At 43.3% G+C, this 11,291-nt stretch overlaps 2 protein-coding genes across 2 annotated transcripts in view; one reads left to right on the forward strand and one right to left on the reverse strand.

The window, feature by feature from the left end:
* oclna (occludin a) overlaps positions 1-7,370 on the forward strand; it is a 29,084-nt gene extending 21,714 nt beyond the window's left edge. The window contains exons 7-9 of the mRNA XM_084324158.1: positions 35-206; positions 3,736-3,777; positions 5,649-7,370. Of these exons, the coding sequence (XP_084180284.1) occupies positions 35-206; positions 3,736-3,777; positions 5,649-5,744 (310 nt within the window). The 3' untranslated portion in view covers positions 5,745-7,370. The remainder of the gene's footprint in view (positions 1-34; positions 207-3,735; positions 3,778-5,648) is intronic.
* Positions 7,371-9,280: 1,910 nt separating this feature from the next.
* On the reverse strand, positions 9,281-10,999 carry ankrd34ba (ankyrin repeat domain 34Ba; the record flags this gene model as incomplete). The annotated part of the gene is made up of 1 exon (XM_084324159.1): positions 9,281-10,999. The coding sequence occupies one exon, from the start codon at positions 10,997-10,999 to the stop codon at positions 9,281-9,283; it is 1,719 nt and encodes a 572-aa protein (XP_084180285.1).
* Between the last annotated feature and the right edge of the window lie 292 nt (positions 11,000-11,291).

Consider the following 11,291-nt stretch of genomic DNA (forward strand, 5'->3'; position numbering starts at 1 on the left):
TCTCTGTCTCTCTCTACCTCTCTCTCTCCCTCAGTGAGTTCCCGTCCATCGCCAATGAGCAGGAGCGCAACGCCTACAAGCGTGAGTTTGACCGCGACCACCAGGAGTACAAGGAGCTGCAGGCGGAGCTGGACGTCATCAACAAGAACCTGTCTGACGTGGACCGCGAGCTGGACGACCTGCAGGACGGCAGTCCTCAGTTCCTGGTGAGACGGCTCAGCAGTATTCAGCCACTAGATGGTGCTGTGTATAGATAACATTCAGCCACTAGATGGTTCTATAGATAACATTCAGCCACTAGATGGTGCTATAGATAACATTCAGCCACTAGATGGTGCTGTAGATCAGGGGTTCCCAAACTTTTCAGGCCGCGACCCCCAAATAACGGTGTCAGAGAGCCGTGACCCCCACTATTATAGGAGGTTACATTTTTTATATATTTTTTTATTTTAAATTGAAATGTATGGTTGAAACATGCAAACGTTCAAACGCACACACACTAATAAGCATTGGAGGCTTTTAACCAGGGCTGGACTGGGGAAATCATTCAGGCCAGGAAATATAGTGCGAAATATAGCCCCAGTCAGGCCACTGTTTAAGCAGGGGGTCTGGTCCCCCACCAGGAATTTTTTTGTTACAAAGACTTCATTTCCTGCATTCTGGTGCAGGAATTCTTTAATTTGTACCCTTTAAATGCCAGTGTTTGTGATGGCATCACAAATTATTGTTAACACTTTGAGTGCCACGTCTGGTTTTCCGTTTTACCGACTGAATGCCACCATCGGCGCCAATGTTAACGTTAATATCGCCTAATCTATGTTTTAAATTATGTGTCTAATCTGCCCATCGCATTATCAAAGACTATTTTCCAGTCAGTGCTGTGAAGGCAGATTGTTTTTTTATCGCGTCGTTTCCGTTTCAGAGCAGTTAGAAAAGCCCCTGTTTTGATATAAAAAACAGCTCATTCTGGAGCATTCTATGAAAATCGTCTTTTAGTGGAATATTCCACAACGTTGATATTCGTCGGCCTTTTTATGAATCGTTTTCAAATAAACGCTAGATGATCAATATTATACGTGCAAGCACATTACGGCCGCGCACTGATAATCGCTCCGTTGATTTCCTCACGGACTTTTACAGTGAAACCGAAAGAGGACATTTCACAAAACAGCTTATAACTTCATCAAACTTACTCTGATTATCCTACCACTGATAACATAGAGTCCTTACCTGACATCAGATGGTATCCAACTGGTATATTCCAATTCCTGATCACCATTCGAAAAAATCGATACGTGTATGGATCCAACGCGATACTGTAGATCTCCATGATCAACAGGGATCTGAGGTTCCAGAATGAACTGTGGTAACCCCGGCTGGATCAGTGAACTGGAAAATGTGGAGTACCGGATTTTTTTCCCCATTCATTTTCATTGAGTCCATTCCAAAATCACTTATGTCATCTGGGAGACGACAGGGGGCGCTTTTTTCCACAGTGATCGCCGGCGCCCCTCGGCTATACTCGGGTAGGCTCGGGTGATGCAATCATTTTTCAGATCGCTAAAAAAAAAAAAAAAAAAATCAGAGAAATCTCGTGAGTGGCATTCTACGTCACTATTAAAAACCCGAGAAATCTCGTGAGTGGCACTCAAAGTGTTAAAAAACAGGCTAGCATATGTATGATTAGCAACGACACTGATTTTGATGGATTTTCTGTTTTTTTGTAATGTCAGATTGAAAAAAATACAATATTTTATTCAACTTCAGCCCTGATCATAACACCACATATTCACTTTATAATTCTAACCCTTTAAATGCCAGTGTGTGTGTGATGGCATATATTTGCAATATATCAAATGCAAAGTAGATTTTTCTGGGGGGGATTAGTACAGGCTAGCATGTGTCAATGATTAGCAACAACAGTTTTTTGTAAGGAACGTCATCTATAGCACCATCTAGTGACTGAATGTTATCTATAGCCCCATCTAGTGGCTGGATGTCATCTAGTGGCTGGATGTCATCTATAGCACCATCTAGTGGCTGAATGTCATCTATAGAACCTTCTAGTGGCTGAATGTCATCTATTCTATAGAACCATCTAGTGGCTGAATGTTATCTATAGCACCATCTAGTGGCTGAATGTTATCTATAGCACCATCTAGTGGCTGAATGTTATCTCTATAGCACCATCTAGTGGCTGAACGTCATCTACAGCACCATCTAGTGGCTGAATGTCATCTATAGCCCCATCTAGTGGCTGAATGTCATCTATAGCACCATCTAGTGGCTGAATGTTATCTATAGCCCCATCTAGTGGCTGAATGTCATCTATAGCACCATCTAGTGGCTGAATGTTATCTACACTAGATGACGTTCAGCCACTAGATGGTGCTTTATGAAATTATTTAAAAAGCAAAAAAACAACGTAGTTCTGATGAAGATCAAAAACAATAAAGCACACTTGCTTTTGTGGTGCAGTGTTGCGCAGAGTCTATATATATATTCCAAAATTATTATAACAATTAATCTGCAGTTAATTAAGGGGAGACACTGCAGGTGAATAGGGTAAAAAAATTAACTAATATATATCACAATGAAACTTCCCCAGTTGATTACTTATATTAAGACAAGACTTTTTTGTATTACAAGTTTTCTGAAATTGTATGTTTAAATATGCAAATGAGGCATGATCTACTTAAATATGCACTAATTTGCATATAATTCCAGGACAGAAATCTGAACATTGGATAAAGCCATTTTCAAAATTATAGTTTCATTTTGTTGACATATTAGAGCCAAAGGTTATTACAGAGGGGATTTTGGATATCTCTTTTTATCACTCCATAAATCAAAAAATATTCCATTCAGTCCATTTTTATGGTAAAATTCCATATTTCGCCATGTTTTTAGGAATAAAATGTGATATAAATCAGGGTATGAATGCGATATCAACAAACCCTTCTGTAAATACCTTCAGAACATAGATATGAATAGAACTGGAAGGTTTGGTGTATGTGAGTGCTACTGAAGTGGAGATTTCTGGCTCAGAGTATGAGGAAAAACTCTTAAAACTCATTTTTGGGAAAACGCCTTTAAAGTTCTGTATTGTAAAATGCCATACCTTTTTTTTTTAAACAGATATTTACAAACACAATACCTAATCAAACCATTAGTAATAGACAACCTAAACACATGCCTGATAACTGAATAATAATAATAATGATGTTATTGAACTGAACAGAACTACACACAGGCTACAAACAGTGTAGTACATTGTAGTACCCCCTAATAGGCAAAAAATATTTGAATAGATATCACTATGAAACTTTCCCAATTTGTTATGTACATATAAACTAAGAAAAAATATATTGCAAGTTTTCTGAAATGTATGTTTATATATGCAAATGAGGCACTTCCCCATTAAATATGTGCACATTTATGGATGCAATAAGGCAAAATGATGTAAAATAAACAACTAAATGTGTGTTATTGACGTTTTATTGTCACTAGTTTCATAGAAGACATGTTTAGGAAGCAAAATATAACAATCTCAAAATCAACAAAAAAAGTATATTTGACTATTCACCTGCAGTGTCTCGCCTTAATTAATGAAGTCAGTCAAACGGGTGTTTTTGTTCAATCCTAATCTTCTCAATGAATACAGAGTGAAATCATGTTTGCTTTCAGAGGATTTCCTTCTTATAAATCATTTCAACCGTATTCTTTCTCCCCCAGGATGCGATGGACGAGTACAACAAGCTGAAGGACATGAAGAGGGTAGGTCCTTTATTTTAGTTTATTTTAACGTCCTTTATTTTACTTAATTTTAACGTCCTTTATTTTACTTTTATTTTCGTTTATTTTAACGTCCTTTATTTTAATGTCCTTTATTTTCGTTTATTTTAACGTCCTTTATTTTACTTTTATTTTCGTTTATTTTAACGTCCTTTATTTTAATGTCCTTTATTTTCGCAGCACTGTCCCTTTTATCATCATTAAGTCCGTATCCTACATTTATATCATCATTAATCCATATCCTACATTTATATCATCATTAAGTCCATATCCTACATTTATATCATCATTAAGTCCATATCCTACATTTATATCATCATTAATCCATATCCTACATTTATATCATCATTAAGTCTGTATCCTACATTTATATCATCATTAAGTCCATATCCTACATTTATATCATCATTAAGTCCATATCCTACATTTATATCATCATTAATCCATATCCTACATTTATATCATCATTAAGTCTGTATCCTACATTTATATCATCATTAAGTCCATATCCTACATTTATATCATCATTAATCCATATCCTACATTTATATCATCATTAATCCGTATCCTACATTTATATCATCATTAATCCATATCCTACATTTATATCATCATTAAGTCCATATCCTACATTTATATCATCATTAATCCATATCCTACATTTATATCATCATTAAGTCTGTATCCTACATTTATATCATCATTAAGTCCATATCCTACATTTATATCATCATTAATCCATATCCTACATTTATATCATCATTAATCCGTATCCTACATTTATATCATCATTAATCCATATCCTACATTTATATCATCATTAATCCATATCCTACATTTATATCATCATTAATCCGTATCCTACATTTATATCATCATTAATCCATATCCTACATTTATATCATCATTAAGTCCATATCATATTTATATCATCATTAATCCATATCATATTTATATCATCATTAAGTCCATATCATATTTATATCATCATTAAGTCCATATCATATTTATATCATCATTAATCCATATCATATTTATATCATCATTAAGTCCATATCATATTTATATCATCATTAAGTCCATATCATATTTATATCATCATTAATCCATATCATATTTATATCATCATTAAGTCCATATCATATTTATATCATCATTAAGTCCGTATCCTACATTTATATCATCATTAATCCATATCATATTTATATCATCATTAAGTCCATATCATATTTATATCATCATTAAGTCTGTATCCTACATTTATATCATCATTAATCCATATCATATTTATATCATCATTAAGTCCATATCATATTTATATCATCATTAAGTCCATATCATATTTATGTCATCATTAAGTCCATATCATATTTATATCATCATTAAGTCCATATCATATTTATATCATCATTAAGTCCATATCATATTTATATCATCATTAATCCATATCATATTTATATCATCATTAAGTCCATATCATATTTATATCATCATTAAGTCCATATCATATTTATATCATCATTAGTCCATATCATATTCATATCATCATTAGTCCATATCATATTTATATCATCATTAAGTCCATATCATATTTATATCATCATTAAGTCCATATCATATTTATATCATCATTAAGTCCATATCATATTTATATCATGATTAAGTCCATCGCATTAGAACTTTTAATATCAGCTGTAGACTGCATGATTGACCTACCTCGAACCCCGCCCTCTTTTCTTGATCCTCCAATCACAACATCGAGGGAAGTAACGGGTGTGATTGGAGGAGCAAGAAAAGAGGGCGGGGTTCGAGCCCTTCATAACGATCAACTCCTCCTCCTGTCGTCTCTCCAGTCCGCAGGGTACCAGGTGAAGAAGCGCCGGTGTAAACACCTGAAGGCCAAGCTGTCCCACATCAAGAAGAGGGTGAGCGACTTCGACCGCGCCTGAGCGGGACCGCCAGCTGATCCCAGGTCAGGGCTTCGAGGCCCACTGTGAGGAGGAGGAGGAGGGTGGAGCCTCTGCAGACCCCGACGGTCCGGACTGCGACTGTCACTTTTATTTTATTTTAATATCCAACTATCGGATCGAACGGTCATTTTATTTTTTTATTTTGTATAATGATGTGATTTTAATTCAAAATTTATGAACTAATTACTATTCCGGTTCTGAAAGACGTAGACCAGAGGTTCTCAAACTTTTTTACACCGCGACCCCATTTTATTTAGGATTTCTTCTGGGGGACCCCCCACTTAATGTATTGCGTAATTTCAACGTGGAATTAAGGAATATCAAAATAAAAGCACACATTGTTGAACTTGATCATGCATATTTATTAGAACATTTTATTACAGCACACTATGTTTATCAATACACGTTTATAAAAACGAGGCATATTTAGCCAGAATATGTTGCCAGAACATTTTAATAACCGTTTTACTTGCCAATGCCGCGGCCCCACTGTCACCTACCCGCGACCCCAATTTGGGTCGCGACTCGTAGTTTGAGAACCACTGATGTCGTAGACGCATGAATCACTCACGGAACAGCCTTTGTCAACACCCAGACTGCGGAGTACAGTAGAGATAACTGGACGGGCGCTGAGTTCATCCACTGGTCAAATCATATCGGCACAAACAAGATATGTCCACCGTTATGGATAAAAGGATGTCTCTCGTTTTATTAATCATGACGGATCTTTTGCCAGAAATTGGTGTGTTTAGTCATTGTGAATTGCCAGTAGTTCTCTCTCTCTCTCTTGTCCAGAGGCAATATGCAATTACAACTGTCCAAATTGATAAACCATAATTGTGGTTTATAATAGAGGATTCCGATTACATAAACGTTTGAATTACCTCTCTTACTCTTGGATTCATTCAAACCTCATGTGGGGGGAAAGTGAGACAGCCCCCTGGTCCGTACGGCCCCCTGATGTGGGGGGAAAGTGAGTCCGTACGTCCGACAAGGTGATGAAGAGATTCCAGGGTCTCGTCTTAAGAGAGGCACACTTAAGTGTTCAGCCACCGTTTGTATTTTGAGTATCAACAATCCTCGACGCCTTTATCTGTCTTCATTTCACCAGTTCTGATTTTAGTATAACATTCTAGCAGAAAGGTTCTGTGCCAGTCAGGGAATGGAAACACAAATGAACAATCTTTATACTAACCGGGTACATTTATATCACCCCTTACCGATGTTGAGATGGTCCTTTTATTACTGTCATTTTTTTTAATAGCCGTCTTTTAAAAAAAGAAGAAAAAAAAAGAAAATGTAAAAACAATCATCATCTTTATCGAGTCCATACTCAGGTTCTGTTACTTCCATTATGAAAGTGTAAATATGTGATGATATTTTAGTATATATGAGATACTGTACTGTGTGATGTTTTCAGTCATTTTGTTGAAGCAAGGCCATGATGTGTATATTGTGTATTTTGATTATAGAAGAGCGCAGACATGAGACTTTTGAATGATTATGTATTTTTAATATTTAGTTCATCTTTGAGCAGCTAAAGTGCCTTGTCATTTTGTTCCAGCTGTATTTTAATAAAATGATTTTTTCTTTTTTTTACATTCACATGGAGTTGTCTTTTCTTTTATTTACTTGCACAACATTGAAACATTGATCCGAATCCGACCGGAAGATGCCGTTCTGAAGCTTGGGAGTATAATTATGGAGCCAATTATATTGAACACATGAAAACATTTCCAACATAATCAATTTGAGTGTCTTCATCCGGGGTTGTAGCACATTATGACGACTACAAGACCACATGGTCCGCGGTGTTTGACGAAGCACAGAGAAGCCGGGGAGGCGGTTATTGATGTTTTCTTATTTTTTTTGTACGATGTTACACATTATAACCAGCCTTTCTATCCTTCCTCCCATCCCCCAATTTAGTCGTTATGCCAGTTCCCTTCCTGGTCGTTGCGCGCATTGCCCCACTGTCGGTCCGGGGAGGGTGTAGACTACCACATGCTGCCCCACTGTCGGTCTGGGGAGGGTGTAGACTACCACATGCCCTACTGTCAGTCCGGGGAGGGTGTAGACTACCACATGTTTCCTCCGTTGGTCTGGGGAGGGTGTAGACTACCACATGTCTCCTCTGTCGGTCTGGGGAGGGTGTAGACTACCACATGTCTTCTCTGTTGGTGTGGGGAGGGTGTAGACTACCACATGTCTTCTCTGTTGGTGTGGGGAGGGTGTAGACTACCACATGTCTCCTCTGTTGGTCTGGGGAGGGCGTAGACTACCACATGTCTCCTCTGTCGGTCTGGGGAGGGTGTAGACTACCACATGTCTCCTCTGTCGGTCTGGGGAGGGTGTAGACTACCACACGTCTCCTCAGATACATGTGGAGTCATCAGCCGCTTCTTTTCACCGTGACAGCGAGGAGTTTCACTGGGAGAACGTAACGCGTGCGGAGGTTCACGCTATCTCCCCCAGATCCCCTCCCTGCTGAACAGGCCCCCCGACCGACCAGGAGGAGTCGCTGTTTTTGCAACGACCAGGACACATACCCAACCAGCTGCCCACCCACGAACACTGACAATTGGGACGACTGACCAAAGCCGGAGGTAGAGCTGACAGCTGGATTCGAACCCAGAGTCTCTGCGGTGGTAGGCGAGCGCTTAAGACCTCTACGCCAGCCAGCCACGTCGTTATAACCAGCCTCTCCTAGCGCACGACACGGAGCATTACATTACGACACTTTGAAAACACAGCCAGCTTTGACAGCCAGTAGAGAGAACCATCAACGGATAACAAAGAACACAACGCAGACTTCACGGAAGGCCAGATCGAAGAGTTGATTAGAGGCTGAAGAACACGCAACATCTAACGACACGGATTAACACTTGTCGCGTTCCCTTTCCTTCCCGAAGACCGCCGTCCGTCTTAGCGGCGGCTAGGGGTGTAACGATTCGACCACACAACGATTAGATTCGATTACAATTCTTCAGGCAACGATTCAATGCATCATGAAATCTCTTCATTTGACCACGATTCGATAAGATTAATCAGTTAATTCCCCAAAACATTTTTAATACACAAATGTGGCAGGGGGAACTGATTCACTCAGCATGAATGGACTATAGGTCAATAAAAACAATACACCAAAAAATTTAAAACATAAAAAAATAAAATAAATAATTTCTTTTTATTTCGATTCTAATCGATTCTAACATTTTCAAATCGATGCAGTTGAATCGTCACATTAGAATTAGGGATGTTCGATATTGGCTTTTTTACCGATATACCGATATTGTCCAACAAATTAAAATTAAATCTGAATTTGTTCTTACTTGCTTGCCTGGGTAAATAAAGGTTAAATAAATGTGAAAAAAATAATAATAATATTTCTTTTTTTTGAAAACCGATACCGATAATTTCCGATATCACATTTGAATGCCAATATCGGCCGATAATATCGCACATCCCTCATTAGAATCGATGCATTTTGATGCATCCATGCATCGTTACGCCCCCTAGTGGCTGCAGATGCCGTGGAAGTCGCCCAGCTGCGCGAGCTGCTCCGCCTGCATGGAGAACCTCCTCTGCAGCGTCCGCCGGCTCGGCTCCATCTTGGGTGGATGTCCGGGGGGCGGAGCCACGGGGGGGAACAGCGTCTTCGGTCCGCCCCCCGCCCCCCCGCAGAACCCTCTCCCGCCACCGGGGCCCTGGGTGGTGATGTTGGGGATGATGGGGGGCGTCTGGTGGTGAGAGGAGGAGCAGAGTGGCGGCAGAGGGCCGGGCCGGGCCTGGGAGAGGTGGTCCAGGAGGAGGGTCCCGGACCCTCTGCGCTCCAGCCCAGGAAGGACCCTCCTGGGCGGGACGCTCGGGGCCTCCGGCGCGGCACCCCTCTTGTTCTCCTCCGCGAGGAGGCCCCGGGGCGGGGCGGCTAGCTGCGGGTCCGAGCCGTAGTGGTCGCGGGCGCCACCGCCGAGCATGCGCCTCTGGAGGATGCTGTGCAGGCTGGACATCGCCACGTTGTGAAGGGAGCGGCCGAGGGTCCTGCCGGCGGGTAAGGAGGAGGAGGAGGAGGAGGAAGGGGAGGAGGCTGAGTTGGCAGAGAGGCTCTGGGAGTGGAGGTTGGGGTGCGAGGCGGAGTGGCACGACAGGAGGCCCAGGGAGCACATGTCATGTCCCAGTAGATCTGCCCGCTTTCCCTCTCCTGCTTCCTGTCTCCTGCTCCCTGCTTCCTGTCTCTGAGCCCCTCCGCCCTCCGGCCCCGCACAGCAGCAGTCACACCTCCTCCGGGGGGCGCCGTTGTCACCGCGTCCGGCGTTCCAGCCCAGTCTGTTCCGCCTGAAGCAGAGGTCCTCCTCCTCCTCCGCTCTGAGGTCCGGGAGGTTCTCCGTGGAGCAGGTGGCGGGGCCCGCGGCGCCGGGCTGCCGGGTCAACAGCGAGGCCGGGATCCTCAGCCAGGGTTCAGAGTTCAACCTGTGGAGCGGTGGCTGCTGCCGCCGCAGCGCGTCTGCCCTCCCTTGGTGCCACCCTGGCAGGCGGGACGGGGAGCACGGCTGAGAGCCCGGCCCGCTGCACCCGGAACACGTTGTCTCCTTGAAGGAGAAGAGGTCCTGCTTGAGGGAACCCGAGGCGTGCCGGGGGGAGGAGGCGAGGAGGTCGATCTCGGAGGGAGAGGCGGGCGCCGTGTTCTCCCCCTGAGGGAGGGGGGGAGAGACGTCCAGGTACTGCCGGGCTCGGGGCTGCCCACAGGGGAACATGTCGGTGGCGATGATGATCACCTCCTTGCCCCGGGCCTTGCAGGTGTCCAGCAGCAGCTTCAGCGCCTCCTGGTCGCCCGCGGTGACGGCGTAGACCAGCGCCGACGTCCCGCACCGGTCCTCCAGACCCGGGTCCGCCCCGCCGGCGAGGAGCAGCGCCACCACCTGGGCGCCGGCCCGCTCCAGGCAGGCGTGCATCAGGGACGAGCGGCCCGCCGTGTCCTGGATGTTGGGGTCGGCGCCTCGCTCCAGCAGGTAGCGGACCAGCTTGACGCGGCTGACGCTCTGCGCGTCGGCGTGGCGCGTGCCGCCGCAGGCCACCATCAGGGGCGTCTGGCCCCGGCCGTCGCTCTCGTTGACGTAGGCCCCGCCCTCCAGGAGCAGCCGCGTCAGGCGCAGGCGCCGCAGGAACACGGCTCGGAGCAGCGGGTTGCCGGAGAACGAGGGCACCGCTGTCCCACCGTCCTCTTCCTCCTCCATGGCTCTCTGTCTCCCTCTGCTGGCAGAGACACGGCTGCACAGGTGATCTGCGGAAAATAACAAGGTTAGATTAGATTAGATTCTTTAACCCTCGAGTCAACGTTTAAACAAATCCAGCGATGCAGTCGTGCACACATGCGGTTACACGCCGTTGTAGTAGATCACTGAGGCAGAAGTGCGCGCGGATGTGCACGCTCGCACACAAAAATGCGTTCACAATTGTCACTGGACTTGTCGCGCTGTGCGGCACTTATCACCTAGACTTTGCATAATAATAGGATACCGATAGCAT

The sequence above is a fragment of the Notolepis coatsorum genome, assembly GCF_963971535.1.
Source record: "Notolepis coatsorum genome assembly, chromosome: 11".
NCBI lineage: Eukaryota > Metazoa > Chordata > Actinopteri > Aulopiformes > Paralepididae > Notolepis > Notolepis coatsorum.